Raw genomic sequence first — 17,505 nt, 5'->3', positions numbered from 1 at the left:
TATATTAGCTGAAAGATTTTGAGAACTGTACTCCAAAAAAACCTACTTCCAAATTGAGGTACCAAGCTACTTATTTGATCTTTTCACATACACTTTTTCTTCCCCTATCAGTTTACTGATAGGCTCATCAGTTTCTTATTCTTGTAGCACCAGAACTACAAGAATAGGAGAATGTGCTCGTGTAATATGCAGTTTGGAGTTTTATACTGCTAGTTGCTCCATGCTAGGAATATATTTAATCTAGTTCTCTGAAATGGCAATAAATATCATTTCTGTTTCCTAAACAGCCTACACTATACTGCTGTTCAATAATGCAGAGTAGTGTGCTTTCTATTCTACAGAGGCATTCTTGTTTTGGCCACTATGTTCTTCTGGCTTTCATTAGTTGTAGTTTGATGTTTGGTCTTCATGACAATTTAGCTATTTATTTGCTATTAAATACAGAATGAAATGTAATCTGAAATATGAACTCCAGACAAGCTCTCAGCTGGCAAACCTGTGTTTTAATTTTTACCTTAAGATTTGGTCAGGATTTTCAGCCACAAAAGATAGCAGTGGATGACAAATACAGCATTTTGAGTCTTTCAAAACTGAAGTGTCACCTCCATTAACGATCCTACTGTTATCATAGAGTCATAGAACAATGGAGTTGAAAGGGGCCTATAAAGCCATCAAATCCAACCCCTTGCTCAGTGTTGTCTTTGTCCTGGTCAGATTCAGGTAATAAAGAAACGGAGTGAGGAGATACTGGCCAAAATCCTGTTGCTTAGGGTAGTAAATCACACTAGAATAGGATCATTGATTCAACAGTGATATATTGATGCCACTCCTTCATAAATTACTTTGATTCAAATAGTACTTTCAATGCAGTAAGTAACAGTTAAAGTAGGCCCAATTGAATCAACTTATGGAGGATTTGCCTCAACAAATCCCCATTGATTTAGTGGGCCTAATTTATTGTGGCTTACTACCCCAAGCAACAGGATTCTGGCCATTGTTTTCAGTAGATACAACAACCCCACTGCAAAATGAGCCCCCTGCCCTCCTGCCAGTCTACAATCACAAGCTGCTGGTGAACAACTAACAAAGAAAATAGTATTTTACTAATCTGGACATAAGGAGATTTCAAATATTTCCTTTCTTTATGAAGTAAAAGAATATTTGTCCTGATTTTGTGGATTTCATGTGACCGTTTTCATTTTCTTCCTCTCAGTGCTGAATGCTTTCAAATTTCCACTGCTGATTGGCATTGGCCTAGCCACAATCATTGGACTCCTATCCTGTCTGATAGGTTACTGCACTTCACGCTGGTGTTGCAAGAAAGAAGTTCAGGAAACAAGGCGAGAGCGGCGGCGACTTATGTCTATGGAAATGGACTAGTCAAAAAGAGAGGTGGATAAATATGTAGTTTTTTTAAAGAAAGGAGGGTTTTTTTTGGAAGGTCTGAGTTGCTCAGACTCGGCTGTTTGAACCAAAATGCCCTGACAGCAATCAATCTGATCTTGTCCTGGACATAGAGCTGCATCTTTTTCTACTAGTATTTCACACTGAGAACACATGTCATATTTGTCAGCATTTAGCCCTTCTTTCAATGGCATTTCTTCTAGAGATGGTTCTTCCACAGGCAAACTGTACTCACTGTCAAGACTTGGGCCTAAAATACATTCTTCCTTATTGTTTAAGAGGAAAATGGATTTAGAAAGGCTCCGTGAAAATAAATCTTCCTTATAATTAGCAAGCCTCTAGATAACATCTCTAGAGAAGAAAGAAAGTGTTCCACATTCTAGATTTGGAGAAATTTCCTTTTTATTGGTGATATTGGAGTTCATTTTAAGCTGAAAGTTGGGTTGTAATGTTGGAATCCTTTATTTTTAAAAAGACACTGATTTAGTGACTCCAAAAACTGGTTTTTGAGTAACTGGGCAGCAATATAAACCCCTTGTCAATCCCCACCTGTTCCACTGTGTTTTGTATAGTACCCTCTATTGTTATGTTGGTAAGAGTATTTTTTTAGTATTTCTTCACTGCTTGGTGTTCATCATCCCAACAGAAAGTGCCACTAAATTTCCCATCCTGCTCAGAGTGCTTGTGGGGTTGTTTTTAATGAACACTTCACTTCTAGCAACTGGATGGAGACTGCTGGATGTTCTTATGAAGATCACAGAGCCATTTAACCCAGTAAGCAGAAGGTCTGCCTTTGGGATAGAAATTTTTCTTATCCCACCACTTCTCAGTTGGTTGATTGCAGCTAGTAATGTGTTGTGAAACATGAGGGAATAAGATCCTCCATGGTGGAGACCTGCATTGATCAGTAAGCAAGTGGTAAGATCCATAGCATAATGTCAGGGAACTTGCATGTTTTTCTCATCAGCTAGACTAGTGGTTCCCAGCCTTAGGTAACCCAGCTATTCTTGGACTGCAACTCCCAGGAAATCCAGCCAGCACAGCTGGTGGTGAAGACTTCTGGGAATTGCAGTCCAAGAACACTTGGGTTACACAAGATTGGGAACCACTGAGCTAGACTTCTGACATTGCAGTCATGGGTCAATGTATGCAACACTAACTCAGGGTAAGGAGCAATGGAGTGGGATGGATATAAGTAGGAGAAAATGCCCCTTTTCTAATGTTTCTTTGTGAATGCTAAAATACCAAAGGCTGCACTTTGCAGTGTATCTTTTGACCGTTCACAAGAATGGTAATAAATTATCATCATGGGGCTCTTTGGTGCTGTAGAGGAGAGACCTAGATCCTGTCTTCCATGTAACCCATATACCAGTTTCAAAGAGCTGTCTCTATGGAAGCTCCCATCATCCAGCATAGTTGGTAGTTCTAAGCAATAAGAATTCAGGACATGGGCATCCTACAGAAAACATTACACATTAAATATGCATGACCTGAATCAAACTAGGAATGATAATGGAAGTAAAAAAAACCCAAATAACCATTATTTTATATTGTGCTTAATGTTGAACAGCAAATGTTAGTTCTGCCATTTTTTTGTTAATATAAGTTGAATGGATGCATATATGCATAGAAGCCTCCCTTTGTTGTAAACTGTGTATAGTGAAAGATAAAGCTTGGGAAAGTGTTGTTGTTGTTTTAACTACAGCATCCAGAATCCCTGAGCTCGCATGACCAATGAGCTGTATAATGTAGTAACCAAATGTTACTTTTTCATGCCCTAGTCAAATGTGTTTGGCTTATTAAACAAGCATTTGACTTAGCTGACCCAACTGACCTGGCCTTTTGTGGGCTTTGCAGTGTTTGTGGAGTACCACCCCCGCTGGCTTATATTGTCTAACATAGCATCCCTCAATGAATTGATTGTCTCAGTGTTTCATATTATGAACAAAACTTCCAGTTGCTTCTTCCACATTCTAATTTTTAAAATGTGTGTGTGTGTATGTGGGAAAAACAACTATCTGAAGCACAAATTATCCTTTCATGCATGTCTTGCATCCTCCTATGGTAGCATTTCAAAGTATTAAAATGCAATAATTATGGAATAATTGAGCCCAGGTACTTTTACTTTCACTTTAGCACTTGTTGCACACGTCCGTTGTCTCGCTATGAAAAGAAACTCAGGGTTATTTTAATTCAGAGATTCTTTGCCTTTCACATAAGGTTTCCTGTCCCTCAAGTTGTTGCCTGCTTTTTCTGGATCATAGGAAAGTTGCTCCTTTTAAAACATTTGGTTATTAGGTTTCAGCTGTTCCTTTGTTGTTTGAGATGATGGTTAATGCCCTGTACCTAATTCGATCTTGAAGTAGTACCATTCCAGCAGTCTCCTTCCAATTGTGCCAATTTCTTCTGTCATTCTCCCTTTGAAATAGTAGAACTTCTGTTTCCAGAAGAGATTTGTTCCTCTTGTTTTGTGTTAACTCTCTCTAGTGTCTCTGTAGAGAAAGAGTTGCATGGGGTTCAGTTAGATGTTCAGCAGTGTTTGTCAGAGTTGCAGTCAACAAATCAACAGTCAAGTGTTCTGGGGACTTCCATCAATCCTGATTGGTGTCTTTTCATGCTTCCAGCTCACATTATGGGAATTCAGGACACTTGGAACGTGAATCAGGTATTTCTTCAAAAGTATCTTGTTTAAAGAACAGGAAACCTTTTTTGTTAATTTTGAAAAGAGGTTTTAGACACAGCTCTGGAAGCTTTTAAAGAATTGTGTTCAGCACGGCTTTGGAAGATAAGAGTTGGACAGTTGCAATGATGCTGTGTAATGTGTTTTTTACCATTGAAAATAAATTGTCTTTTTATAAACCATTTTGTTTATTCATTATGTAGGTGTCTCTTTGCATTAGATATGGTATTCAGTGTTCCTGATTTCTTTCACTGGATGAAGGAGTGTATTATCCTGTTATGTATAAGAGGAAGTAAAGTTATGATGGCACTGGTCTAGGTAGTTACTTTCCAAAGTCAAAATTGTAATTTCTGTAGGCCTAGTTATCAGTGCTATAGTTTGAAGCACTAATGAAGGCCTTGGGTCCTTTTTAAGGAGAAAGATGGGATATGAATGAATGAATGAATGAATGAATGAATGAATGAATGAATGAATGAATGAATGATGATAGATAGATAGATAGATAGATAGATAGATAGATAGATAGATAGATAGATAGATAGATAGATAGATAGATAGATAGATAGATAGATAGATAGATAGATAGATAGATAGATAGCCTACCTGTACCATAAATGCAATGTTACAGAATCATTAATCTAGAAATATTCTGCAAAACCCAAAGAAAAAAAAGAAAAACAAAAACCTTCTGGGTCCTTAAAGACTATTATATTTAAATGGGAGCTTTCGTGTAGAAATCCACGTCTTCAGACATATGAAGTAACATACAGAGTTCACATGTAAAACTTTTATTCTGCTTTTAAGAGTCAATGGTGTATGGTTGTATCTCACACATGCAATAATTTATGAACCATGTTCAGTGTTCAGTTCTTCGGAAGTCTAATTTTGTAAATTTTCCCACAAGAGATAGAAAACAAAGAAAGAGTAAAAAAGGGGAGGAGGGTTTGTGTTGGTAAGAACTACATTTTGTGCAAAATTTGCCACTTTTGCACAAGATTACCCATTTTTCTCAGAATTTCTCAGTTGCACAAATTTCCCAAAACTACTAATGTATTTAAAATTTGAAACACTAGATTGGTTGTTAACATTTTTGTTAACAATCATCTAGTCCATCTGTGCTTCGTTTAGAGACATTTTACACAAATTATACAGAACTTGATGTGGGAAAAGAGCTGTTTGTTTTGCTCTTGACTGGAGGTGAGGAATCCCACAAAGGTTCAAAATTCCTTCTCAAAATGTCCCATCCAGCCAAAACAGCCAGACTCAATGGAAACGAGGAATTTAGCTATTATTCTTTCCCTTCCTAATGTGAAACTGCCTCTAAAGCAAGGCTTGGCAGGTTCCAATATTCCAGGGACTGCATACCCCTTCCCATGTGTCATTTCCCTCCTCACTTGTTTTTGCCCTGACCTGATTTTGCCTCCATGACATGTTTTAGTCTTTTCCCAGCGAAAGTATTCTTTTCAAAAACAGAACTGACCAACAGTATTTCCAATGTTGAAAAAAACACCACTCTCCATGTCTTAAAATAGGTTGTGGCAGGATATGGTTAAATTGTCTCTAAGCTTCTACATAAAAATAAATAATAAAAATTGGGGGTATTGGGCAAACAGAATTTAGAGCTAGATTGCTGTGACAAAACACAGGGAAGACATTTTGCCAGTACTTCAAAAGTTGCAGTGGCTTTCGGTATGTTTCTGAACACAATTGAAAGTATTGATGATTAATTATAATCTCCTACACTACTTAGGATGTAAGTAGTGTAGTATTGGGACCATCTGCTTGTACACTGTAATTTTCATCAGAGCATCTTCTCCATGTGCCCCTGCCTTTACAATGAGTTAGGTGGCAACTGGGGAGGACTATTAGCAATGGCACCTTGCTGTGGGAATGTCTTCTAAAGTGGCCTTACCTGGCAGCTACTTTGTTGCTTTGGTGCCACACAAAGACTATTTTATTCTTCCAAGCTTTTAGAGACTTTAAACTATTAACTCACCAGCTACAGTATTTTTCAAACTGCCACAGTCTTTTCCTGTCGTGTTGCATTAGCAAATGAAATTTAAGAGTGATACTGTATTATTGTTTGTAGCATTTCTTTTGAAATGTTGCTAACTACACTGGTACCTCGCAAGACGATTACCCCGCAAAATGTTTTTTCACTAGATGTTGACTTTTTGTGATCACTATAGCGATTTTCAAAATGGTTTTTCCTATGGGGGATTTCGCTGGATGATGATTTAGTCCGTGCTTTGCAGACCGTTTTTTCGCAAGAGAATGATTTTTACATCTGATCGGTGGCTTTGCAAAATGGCTTCCCTATGGGCGAACTTCGGAGAATGGGTGTTTTCAGGACCGATGCTTCACAAGACAACGATTTAAACAGCTGATTGGCGCTTCGCAAAATGGCTTCCCTATGGGCGATTTTCGCTGGACGACGACTATTTTCCCCCATTGGAACGCATTAAACAGGTTTCAATGCATTCCAATATGGAAATGCTTTTCGCTAGACAATGTTTTCACAAGACAGCAATTTCAATGGAACAGATTAACATCGTCTAGCGAGGCACCACTGTATCTTGAAAACACTAAAATAGCATGATAAAGAGAAGCCCTGGTCATCTGGGATCTCTGCTTTTACCAGTAATGATGCTTGAAGAGAAAGCATTGTGATGTATGTGGAATGGAGAGGAAACAGGTGCCTAAAAACTTTAGCTAATGTTTATGAATTTCAAAGATTCTTCTGACTATAAGAATAAATACTTCTACTTTGATTTTACAAAATATTGATTTCTTGAAAACCACAATCTCATGATGACGATAACAATGGGTGCTTAAACACAGCCAGTTGCAGGTCAGGTGATAGGATTCTGCTTTGAAGCCAGGATACCTTTTTATGACTGGTATTCAGAAATGGTGCCGTGGATTCTCAATATTCCATGCAGCAAATGATTTTTTTTCCTGATACCATCAAAGGTATATGGTAGTTCATATTTTAGAACATTGCCTCACCTACCTGACAGTATGTTGAGAAACAACTTTATGCATATCCTGCATTAAAATATAATTCTACCTCTTTTATTTTATAGCATTAAATGCAATATCTCGTTGATACTTCCTCTTGTAAAATTAAAATGTTCATGATCATTCAATGTACTGATTTGCTGTTATTATTTCTTAGGTACCTAAAAGTAGGACTATATCAGAAATGTTTACTTGAAGCAGCAGCCCAAACAGTGCTAAGGCCAATTTAGGATCAGATGGTATTAGTAATTTCTATAGTCATGAGGACACTGACTGTACCTTTGAAATTGAAGTTAATATTACTGGAAAATGAGTCAAGGGATGATGTTTTTCCACAGAAAAGTGGAAAAAAAAGGTGTTCCGCTTGAATAGTGGATAGCTGCTGTTCTGAAATTGTGTTGACAACCCAGATCACTTGTTAGCCACATTGATAACACTGCAATGCTGTTACTTACTGTACAGAGATCTGAGGTAAGTTCCTTCCTTTACTATTTGGTGAGTATATGAAGAGAAATCTGGAAGCACCAAAATCTCAAAATTTGGCAACCATAAAATAATATGTATGCCTGATTTTTAAAGTTGTGTGGCCATATGAACTAAAAGTAAATCCTCTTTGAAGGTGTGGAATGTGGAATTCTCAGGGTGAGGTATCATCTGTCTTTCCCATACAACTGAAGTACCTGTTAGATCTTAAAACCTGACATACACAGGTGATTGTTGCTAATGACTGTTCATTATAAGGACATGTTTTAGGAGCCTAGGGGTTAGTTATACTCGCTTACCATGCCACTATGTGTTATTAGATGGCAGGGGTGTCTTTCAAAAACCCTTTGCTTCTGAGATATCCTGTTGAAAATAAGATGTTGAAAGAGACCTTGCGAATGGGACCAACTATACTAGTTGTTGAAAGAGTGGGGAATAGAACAAAGGAAGTTTTGTTCCAATAAACTTCTGACTTTTCAAGTCATTCACTGCTTTCTAGGAGGGGCAGAATCAGTCTTCAGTGAAGTTGAGCTGTACTGCATGACATAAATGAGACCCACTGAACTGTGATGTTCTATCTGCCCCGCAACTGCATCCTATCTTTATTTCCGAAGACATTTTAAAGCTCTGTACTTTTACAGGTCAGCTTATACAGCAGAAAGCTTTCTTTCCTTTCTTTCACTGTTTGGTGACCCAGCCAGTCTCCTTTTAGAAACTACATTCATGAATTAATATGAAAAAGCAGACTCCTGATCAGAAGCATTAAAAGAAAAAGAACTCTAGACAAAGATGTTCTGTATCTAATGGACCATATGATATAGAAGCAGCCTGTGTGTGGCAAACAGCATTTCAAATTTCAAAGCAGCAGTGGGGAGAGAAGCCAGATTTCTGTTGCATGTAGGATTCTATTAACAGTCTAAAACCTACTTGTGGGTGTACTCTATACATGTAATATCAATGAAAATGAAAAGAAGTGGAAAAAATAATGTGTTGTAATCCATGAAGTCTCACACTGGAATAAATCTGTTAGTCCTAAACGTCCATAATATGTTTGCTTTTTTAAAAAAAAAATTATTATTTTTTAGCATTTGTTCACTGATGTTAGCTTAATTAATGATGTAAAGCCGCCTTGGGTTCTTTTTAAGGTAGAGTGAAAATATATTAAATATATTAAATAAATAAATATTTTGCTGAAACAGGGAAACATGACTACCTGTATTAAAACTGGGGGGAGGGGGAGGTTAGCAAAAGGCTGGTTTGTCCATGCATAATCACAGTTTGATCACTGCTACCTTTAAAGTACTGATGTATGGGAATGGGCTGCCACAAGTATAACATAGACAGAAATCTGTCCATGAAACAAAGTGCTATTTCATAAACTTCCCACTGAGTGTATGAACCACAAAGCATTAGATGAGTATTTAAAGTTACATTTTACCCATGTCTTGTCTTGCCAAGTCTAATCTTGGTTTGGGCCCTTAGAAGGAAAGGAGGATTAAGCTAGGATACAGGTCCTAGGTAGCTCAGATAGTATGACTGTCCCTATTGAAAAGGTAGAGCATTAGAATGTTGCTTCTGATTCAATAAACACATTTGCCAATGATGAGATGTGTTATGAGGTCTAACAGGAATGGACGGAAAATTATTTGCCCATTGAGAAATTTCATGACATCATAACAGGAAATGATTAAAATTTTTAGCACCAAAACAAAAGTCCATGGCAAATGGAGTCGTTTCGAAGGTAGACATGCCATTATAGGCACATGGCATGCCGCTATTAGGTAATGAAAGTGATCTTCTAATGGCAGATATCTTCTCTCATCCTCTGGATATAATGTCAGGAATTTGGTTAATACTAGAAGAACTCACCCGTCAAGAAACAAAGCTAGTTAACTTACTGCAGAGGGAATGCCACAGAATAAACTAAGTAGTTCAGCAACCATAGGTGATGATGTGGCTCTAGCACAGAAAGTGATTGATCTAATTTTGGAAAGGTTTTGTAAGGACAATTTTTTTGAGTGGCAATCAGGGAAGGGAGCAATAATAAATAATAGATGTGTTTGCCACTTACCAGACAATACTAGCCAACACTAGCCAAAAACTGTAGAAGATCACTTAGAGGTGGAAAGACTAGGTGTATATGAGAAGTACACAAATGGTAAGACGGAGGAGGAAATTCTGGTCAAAAAACATTAAAACCAGTCTATCAGAACAGATAGTACTGTCTTCACCAGGCAATGAGAAGTTGAGAATTTACCAACTTCCACTATGTGGGGATGGCTGGTGAAGCATGTTCGACATGCAGGCTGCCAGAGAAGGTCTTTTAAAGAAGGCCTCAAGACACCAAGTGCTGGTGGCATGTGTTGCAAGTTGGAAATCACAGGGGAATGGAGCATCTAATTTGACACTGGAGAGAGGGTCTGCCAGCACCTCAGGCTGTGCTAAATCTACAAGCCTGCAGTTGCACAGAGCAGTGAATTATCAAAATACATGTGCCTAAAAATGGATTTACATGCAGTGATATGTGCAAACTCTCTGACTGCGATGACAAGGAATGGAATTTGGAGGATGGTGAGCAAACTATCTGAGGGAAAATGTGATCATTATGAAGAGTAATTGGAAAATGAACAGTCTAGGCATACTGTATGTGTTTGTTGCCTTTCATCATCAGAAAGCCCATCTTCTTCACTCCTGCACTGACGAAGAGCTATAGATTTCTTTATGATTCTAAAAGGTCACAGCCACACTTTTGTTTCAAAGCTTATGCCTCCAATAGGAAGGTCACCCAATGCACTATTATACATATGTTAGCATGTTTCTGAAGTTTAATTGCTGGGACTGCGCCATGTTTCAGCACACTGATATAATAGGAACCTTCAAACATATGACTATAATTTTTTGAAATTTTTAAAGGGGGTAGGTAGCCATGTCAAGGCGTTGCAGCAAAAGCAACAACAAGTTTTAGGCCACAATCATTTCCATGTTCACTTTGTCCTTTGCTCACGTTCCCCAGATAGATGATAAAAAGCAAATCTTGTTCATCATCATGAAATTCAAGATAGAAAGCTTGCAATCAAAATTCAAACAAAAGGCGGCTCCTGCACAAAATTGGTTGCTTCTAGATTGGCCTCACATGTCCCTCACTCTTGAAACGTTTATCTAGTAATTCTATTGGAAACTCATGAATAAGAGAAATAGACAAGCTCTGAAGTGGAAATCTCCAGGGTTAATGGAGCATAACTCTTGTCGGCTGATCACAGTGAAGGAAAGGCAGTGTCTCCTTTCTCCCTGCCACAAACTAGAAAATGCCCTTGGATACCTGAAATTCACTTTCTTTTATGTGGATCAAATCATGGAGAAAGCCATAGGTGTCTGCAATGTGCCTGTTCCACCTGTGTTTCTGTCCCCTCTTTAAATGTGTCATAACTGGCGGCTGTTCAGGCTATTAAATCCTGTCCTTTAATAGCCATTTAACTCCCCTGTCTGTTAAAATCTTCTGCTTCTAGAAATCCTGAACTGGAATCCAAGCTTCTGTCAATCTAATTAGTTTTGAAATGCAGTATCTCTAGAACATAGAGACCTAAATAAGCAGCTTAATGTTACATTAAAAGCCAGCTTCTTTCCCTAGCCCTTAATACTTTTTAGTGCAAAACTGGAATTATTGTTGAAAAGTATTCTACAAGGACTTCAATTTATCTCTCCCCCAAACACAAATGTTAAGGGAAACAGCTATAATTATATGCCAGGAGGCTGAGGAAAAAGTGACCCGGCTACTGGTGACTCCTCTTCAGCTGTGACCATCTGGAGGCCAAATATATTACGGATAATTTTTAATAAGATGATAATGCATTCAAATCCCGCTATAGACAAGATTCAACCATGTTATGCAACAATTTCTAATACCATGTGAATGCCTAGTTAGGCAAGTCCAGCAGTGGAAAATATGAGGGAGCAATCTTTCTCGCCCCCCCTCCCCATTGTAAACGCTAGCATAAAAAGCAGTAGTCCTTCTGAGACAACTTGAGATAAATCAAAAAACAAGAACTCAAATGACCCACTGCTGCTATAGTACATCAATCTAATACTAATTACTATGCAAAAATGGTCATCAGATTCCACCCATTAGTCTTTGCAACTAATAATAACAGAAGTGTATGGTATATAGTTGTGGATGCATGATTTGTGCACATGCATAGACTGGTCCTAAAATGATTGGTGGATGGGTGATGGAGTACCCATGTGTACAGCTGACTGCTGATTGGTTGGTGGTTTGAAATGTAAAGGAACACAAAACAAATCGATTTAGATCAAATCAAGTTTGAATTTTCATTTGAAGCTGAAATGACCAACCTGAGATCATTGTACTTTGCATATATCATGAGAAGACAAGATTCACTGGAATAGGCAATAATGCTATGAAAGCTACAGGTATGGGAAAAGAGGGAGACCTAGAATGAAATGGATTGACTGAACAAAAGGATGGCTTTTTATCAAGAATTGAACAGGGCTGTTAATGATGGGGTGTTTTGGGGATCATTAATTCATAAGATTGTCATAAACCAGAAATGACCTGGTGGCACATTCTAACAAGAAATTAGACATTGCTCTACTCAGGCGGTGAGCAAGACTGCCCAGGTTCCTCCCAAGTTTTTCAAACTGTGTTTCAAGGGTAGGTAGGGAGAAAGATCAGGCAGAAGTCATGGCTTGTTGCTAACAACTGAAAGATGGTTCTCCACTTTTTGCTCAGAACTGGTCCCTTGCAGGTCTGGACAGAAGCATCCAATGAATGATGAAGGGGTAGGGCACTCATGTTGGACTCTTCTTATGAGCTTTTGTGGCCCTGATTAATTGCCCAGGGGCTGATTTATGTACTGTCATATTCTCATTTTCCCCAAGCAAGGTAAACTGTGAAATGTTAGATGGTTATACAGCATGTTTTTAAAAAATTCGTGATAAAAATTCTCTGCATAAAATAATGTTTGTTCCCTGTGAGTTTTGTGTGTATCAGGGTGGTTTACATCAAGTCAAACAGTACAAAGAATCAGTGTTATTATATGATATATAATCACCACCATATGTTTGTGTATTGCTTTCTATTGTTCAAAGCACTTCACAGGTGTTATCTAATTCACGTCCTAGCCCTGTAAAACTACTTTGCATAACTTTATATTACTTTGTATTGCAGATATGGGAAATAAGGTCTAGGGTGACTGGCTTGTTGAAAGAAACCTACTGTATTCATAGCATCAATTTGAAATGGAGAATGTTTTTCTTCCCTGCAATCACATCAATGAGGTTTATTGCACTTGCCTGTCATGGTGCTGATTTCATAGGAAAGACAATAGCAGGATGACTGGGGCAGGGACCAAATTAAGATACCCTGAGGCCCTAAGCTATGAAAAGTTTGAAATACTTCACAGCATTATACACATTCCAGTGTCTTATTTTAATAGAGTTATGGTTTGGGTATTTAGAAGCCCTTCATAACCTGAGGTTGCAAGTGGTACCTTCTACTTAAATTGAATCGTACAATTCACTTCAGCTATGCAATGTTATGGCAGTTCTGTTGGACAAAACCCCCAACCAAGTAGCTTTTACTGTATGATTTTCTGGGGTATCTCTAAAGGGCGTCTCTCACTCAAAGCACCACTTTTGTAGTGCTGCTTCCAGCCAAGCTTTGACCCATCAACTGGCATCTCCCAAAATCATGCTTTCCCTATCACGAGATAATAGATCCCTTTTCCCAGTGGGTATGTGATCAGACATTCCTCTCAGTCAGGAAATGATTAAAAATAGTAATTCCATGCAGCTATTTATCTAATTCATTCCCAAAAGACCATAAAACAGATAGTAAATCCACCAGCCTACTTCTTAACACCGACCTATGAATAAATCACCTGCTCTTAAAAAGGGCAAACTTTGTGCACCTCATGCGAGGACTCTCTTCATTACTTGGAAATAATCAGGGATAGTTTTAAATGATTGCAGGGCCCTGCTGACCTTATAGAGACTTTCTGGGGCTCTCTTGAATTCCTTATCTTGCTTCTCAAGTCAAAGCAGGATTTATAGCATCTACCTAACCCAGCTGAGCAATGTTCACACACAGTTCATCTCCTTCTTAAAAACCAACCACAATGATCAAACAGTTGTTTTTCCGGGAAAGTTTTTGAACAATCAATCTGATATTAAGAATGTCCTTGAGCTTAAATTTCGAGGGCTCATTATTCCTAGTTGTAACACCTTGGAGGAAACCAGGAGCAAGCGTTTATGCCCCTAGAGGGCGCTAGAGCAATACTTGTAATTTTTTGCTAGTTATGGGGGAAGGGAATGAGGGGGGAAATAGAAATTCAGAGCTCAAACAGAAAATAGTGAAGCACATTGAAAACATTCTTGAGAGGGTATATGATTTAGTGCCCTACTTCTGGGGTGGGGTGGGGGTGGCTGCTTAATTCTTGTACTACATTTCTTATTTATTCTCATGTTTCTTCCTAGGAAGTTCTGATCAAAAAAGGAAAGGAACCGAGGGCCTTGTCCTTTTAATAGTTCTTAAGCAGGAATAGCAGGAGCTGTAGCTTTTTATACCACTCCAAGACAAGCTGTATCTGCCAACATTTTTCTGCTTGTGTGCAATTCTTCTTTAATGTGCAATTGTTTAAAGGGCGAGATGCCCTGTCATTCTCTTTAGCCAGTCTTCCAATTTCTCTCTCTCATAATAACTTGGGGGTACAAATGAATCTGGATACTAAAGCAGAAGACGGGAAACATGCAGTGGTCCTGATGTTGTTGAACGGAGAGCCCATCATTCCTCAGCTTGGCTATACTGCCTGGGGATTTTGACAGGAGCTCCAGTTGAACAACTTTTGGAAAGCCTCAGATTGTGCACCCTGGCTCTAGGGCAGTGTTTCTCAATCATTTATTCTCCAGATATTTCTGACTTCAGGACCTCCACCTCCTGATCACTGACCATGGCAGCTGACAGTTGCTGGTTTCTAGAGAAAACTTGCAGTCGGCTCACCAGCCTTACAGATGCCACTGAATATTTTGCTCCTGCATCGCGTCCTAAATACAGGAGTTGGGAGATGTGGGCGGCTCTTCCAAACCATAGCAAAAAAAAATTGTTGGGAAGCCCATAAAGACACTTTAGCCTGCCTAAGAACAAATGAATCTCATGGATTGCAATGAGGAAATGGACTCTTGATTTTATCCAGGTACACAAGACATCTCTAGTTCAAGTGAGAGTTTTTAAGATCCATATTTTTAAATCAGAAATTATTCAAGCCCGCGTGGTGTGGTTTTGCCTTAAAAAGCAATGCAAAAACAATTAAAAAGACAGAACGAAAAAGGAGGAAACTGAGGGAAGAGGAAGAGGAAAATAAAAACCACCCAGGTTGCTGTTATATCTCTTGTTTCCAGGAGCCAATATGGAATTCATTTCTGCAAGAAACTGTAAGGCAAAGAAATCAATTTCCAAAGCAGAATTAGCAACATAAAATGATGTCAGTAATGTTCAGTTAATTGTATCAAGCTCTATCTTCACTTGTCTCTGCAGTACCATTTTGTGATTAGTGGGCCTTGCTTATTTCCAGCCCTGGCAGCTGAATGTTTGGAAAGAGTGGGTGAATGGAGAAAAACAAAATAAAAATTAAGCCTGTTGTAGTAGTCCTGGGAAAGGACACTTAATGTGACAGCTGAGATTTTAGAGTGTTTGGCAATGACACTTTACAGATCGGAAACAGTATGATGCTCATAAAGGAATACAGGTAGTGGAAGTATGATTTTGGTTTTCAGCAAAGGTGTCCCTGAAGTACCAAACAAATGTTCAATTTTGTCAAGATTATTAGTTCTCATGTTTCCATCGCAAGTACAGAATTCCATTACGCCTTCCTAGACTTAAGTTCAAAGCTCTATCAGCTAGTAAGACTGACTGACAGATGCTAGATCAAAACTCATCCCTAGGGCATGGGAGCTTCGGGCAAGAGCTTGGTATTAGTAGGTGGATCCTGGTCCAGTCTCTTGCTGTGATGGAATAACTAAAGAGTGCCTTAGTACACTCAAATGGAATATTTACTATTGCATGCATAGCACAGGTGCTTCACAGTACTTAGCATGGTTTATAAGGATAAATGGAAACATGGCCAAGTGTGACACCCTGAACTCTTCAGAAGGAGGGTGATGAAAGTGGCATCAACAGTAATAAACTGCCCATACCAGCATCTTCCACTGATCTACATTCTTGGTTTCATACTACTAAAAAGATCTGGCTAGTTTTATTTTGAAGCCCCTAGTTTTTTTTTTTCCTTTTTGTTCCTGACTCAAGTCATTGTCCTTTTATCTTTTGATGGAATCCATAAAATGGAACTTAGTTTTCAGTCTGCTCTCCACTTTCAAGTTACTCCAGCCATTCTGAATAGGGAGGGGGAGCGGAGGATATGGCCCGATTTGAGTGTACAGTACTTAGGCCTGGCACAGACTGGAAACTATTCTCCACATACCACCTTATAAGGTTCTTTATACGACTTACACCATTCTGAGTCAGCCTGTATTTCTTTTATATTGTGTTTATGGCTTTGACCAAAAAAGGCTGAATGGCTGACTTAAATGACCCTCTCTCCCCACCTCCCTGCATGTACTTTAAATGACTTCTTATTTCATGAAACAAGCCTTTCCTAATGATGGTCATCTTCCCCTAAAATAATATTCGTCTCATAAATCAGTCTAAATGAAGCCATCTTGTGGACTTTGATCAGAAGATGGGATTAAGTTGGAGAGAAAGGTACTGTATAATAGTTCACAGATCGAAACAGTTCAGTCCATGCTGTTCATACCTTCAGATTCAGCCAAGAAATGTACCCAGTAACCAGAAACAAATGAGAAATGGCAGGAAATTGCAGCAGAAATTTGTGGGAGAGTGCAATTTTCTGTATCTGCCTATTAAACTAATGAGAAAGCAACATTCAAGTAAGTCCCAGGGAACCATAATATGACTGTCTATAATTGCAATTCCAATCCTGCTACAGCAGCTTAAAAATTCAGGTGTCACTATATCCATAGCTACCTGGTTTCCTTGCTTGAAAACCTCTGATGAATGTAGGCAAGTGAGTTTTTTCCCTCCCCCCAAAAAATCCAAATTTGCCTGTGGGCTTACTTTTCTGCATTAATATTCTGTGCTAGTTAGTACAAAGTCTGGTGGAGCTCTCTTGTTCTACACCACAGTGCTATCATTCGTTCAGCAAAGGATTCCCATGAGCTTATCAAGTGAGAACCCATTAAAGGAGTTTCTAAGACATGGCCATAAAAGTTAATTGAATCAAAATCCTATTTCTGGTGCATGGATTCTAATGAGATAATAGATACTGCAGGGCAGGCTCACCACTCTGCCATTAACACTCCTTGCATTGTTAAAGGAATCTATAGGGAACAGTTGTTTCCTACATAAGAGAAAGAGAAGTAGAATGAATTGAGAGTTTCATAGGAATCTCTCACTGAGCACGATGGTGTATCATAAAGGTGGCTTTTGGTCTAGCCAGTGTGTAATTAGCAAGGACCAGCACAACAGATGTGCATTTAGTAAGCATATATCAAGATGGCAGCTAGCTTCTAATCTGATATGAAGCGGACTGCACTAAGAGTCAAATAAATGGAACTGCAATGATCTTGCAACTATTCTTTGGAAGAAGAGCAGTCTACTGATGACTAAATGACTTATTGTTGTCTACCCAGCTTAAGCAATAGAAAATGTCACAATCTTCACACCACTTTAACACAAGGATAAAAACCATGATGTGGTGTAGTCATGGCTCAAGGGGTTGAAGTCCCGAGACATTCTTTTTAGCAGGGACTGTGACATCATCGTCCACCCTCACTGAGCTAGGTTTCTGTCCTCTCTGTCTGGGAGAGAAATGAATTTCCCAAAACAA

At 38.6% G+C, this 17,505-nt stretch overlaps 1 protein-coding gene across 1 annotated transcript in view; it reads left to right on the top strand.

Annotated features, from left to right (window-relative positions):
* The window catches only part of PTGFRN (prostaglandin F2 receptor inhibitor), a 112,656-nt gene extending 108,393 nt beyond the window's left edge, over positions 1 to 4,263 (top strand). Inside the window, exon 9 of the mRNA XM_072993995.2 lies at positions 1,214 to 4,263. Within this exon, the coding sequence (XP_072850096.2) occupies positions 1,214 to 1,380 (167 nt within the window). The 3' untranslated portion in view covers positions 1,381 to 4,263. The remainder of the gene's footprint in view (positions 1 to 1,213) is intronic.
* Positions 4,264 to 17,505: the final 13,242 nt, after the last annotated feature.

Source organism: Pogona vitticeps, chromosome 3, assembly GCF_051106095.1.
Source record: "Pogona vitticeps strain Pit_001003342236 chromosome 3, PviZW2.1, whole genome shotgun sequence".
Taxonomy (NCBI): domain Eukaryota; kingdom Metazoa; phylum Chordata; class Lepidosauria; order Squamata; family Agamidae; genus Pogona; species Pogona vitticeps.
This window is presented reverse-complemented; position numbering and strand designations above follow the sequence as displayed.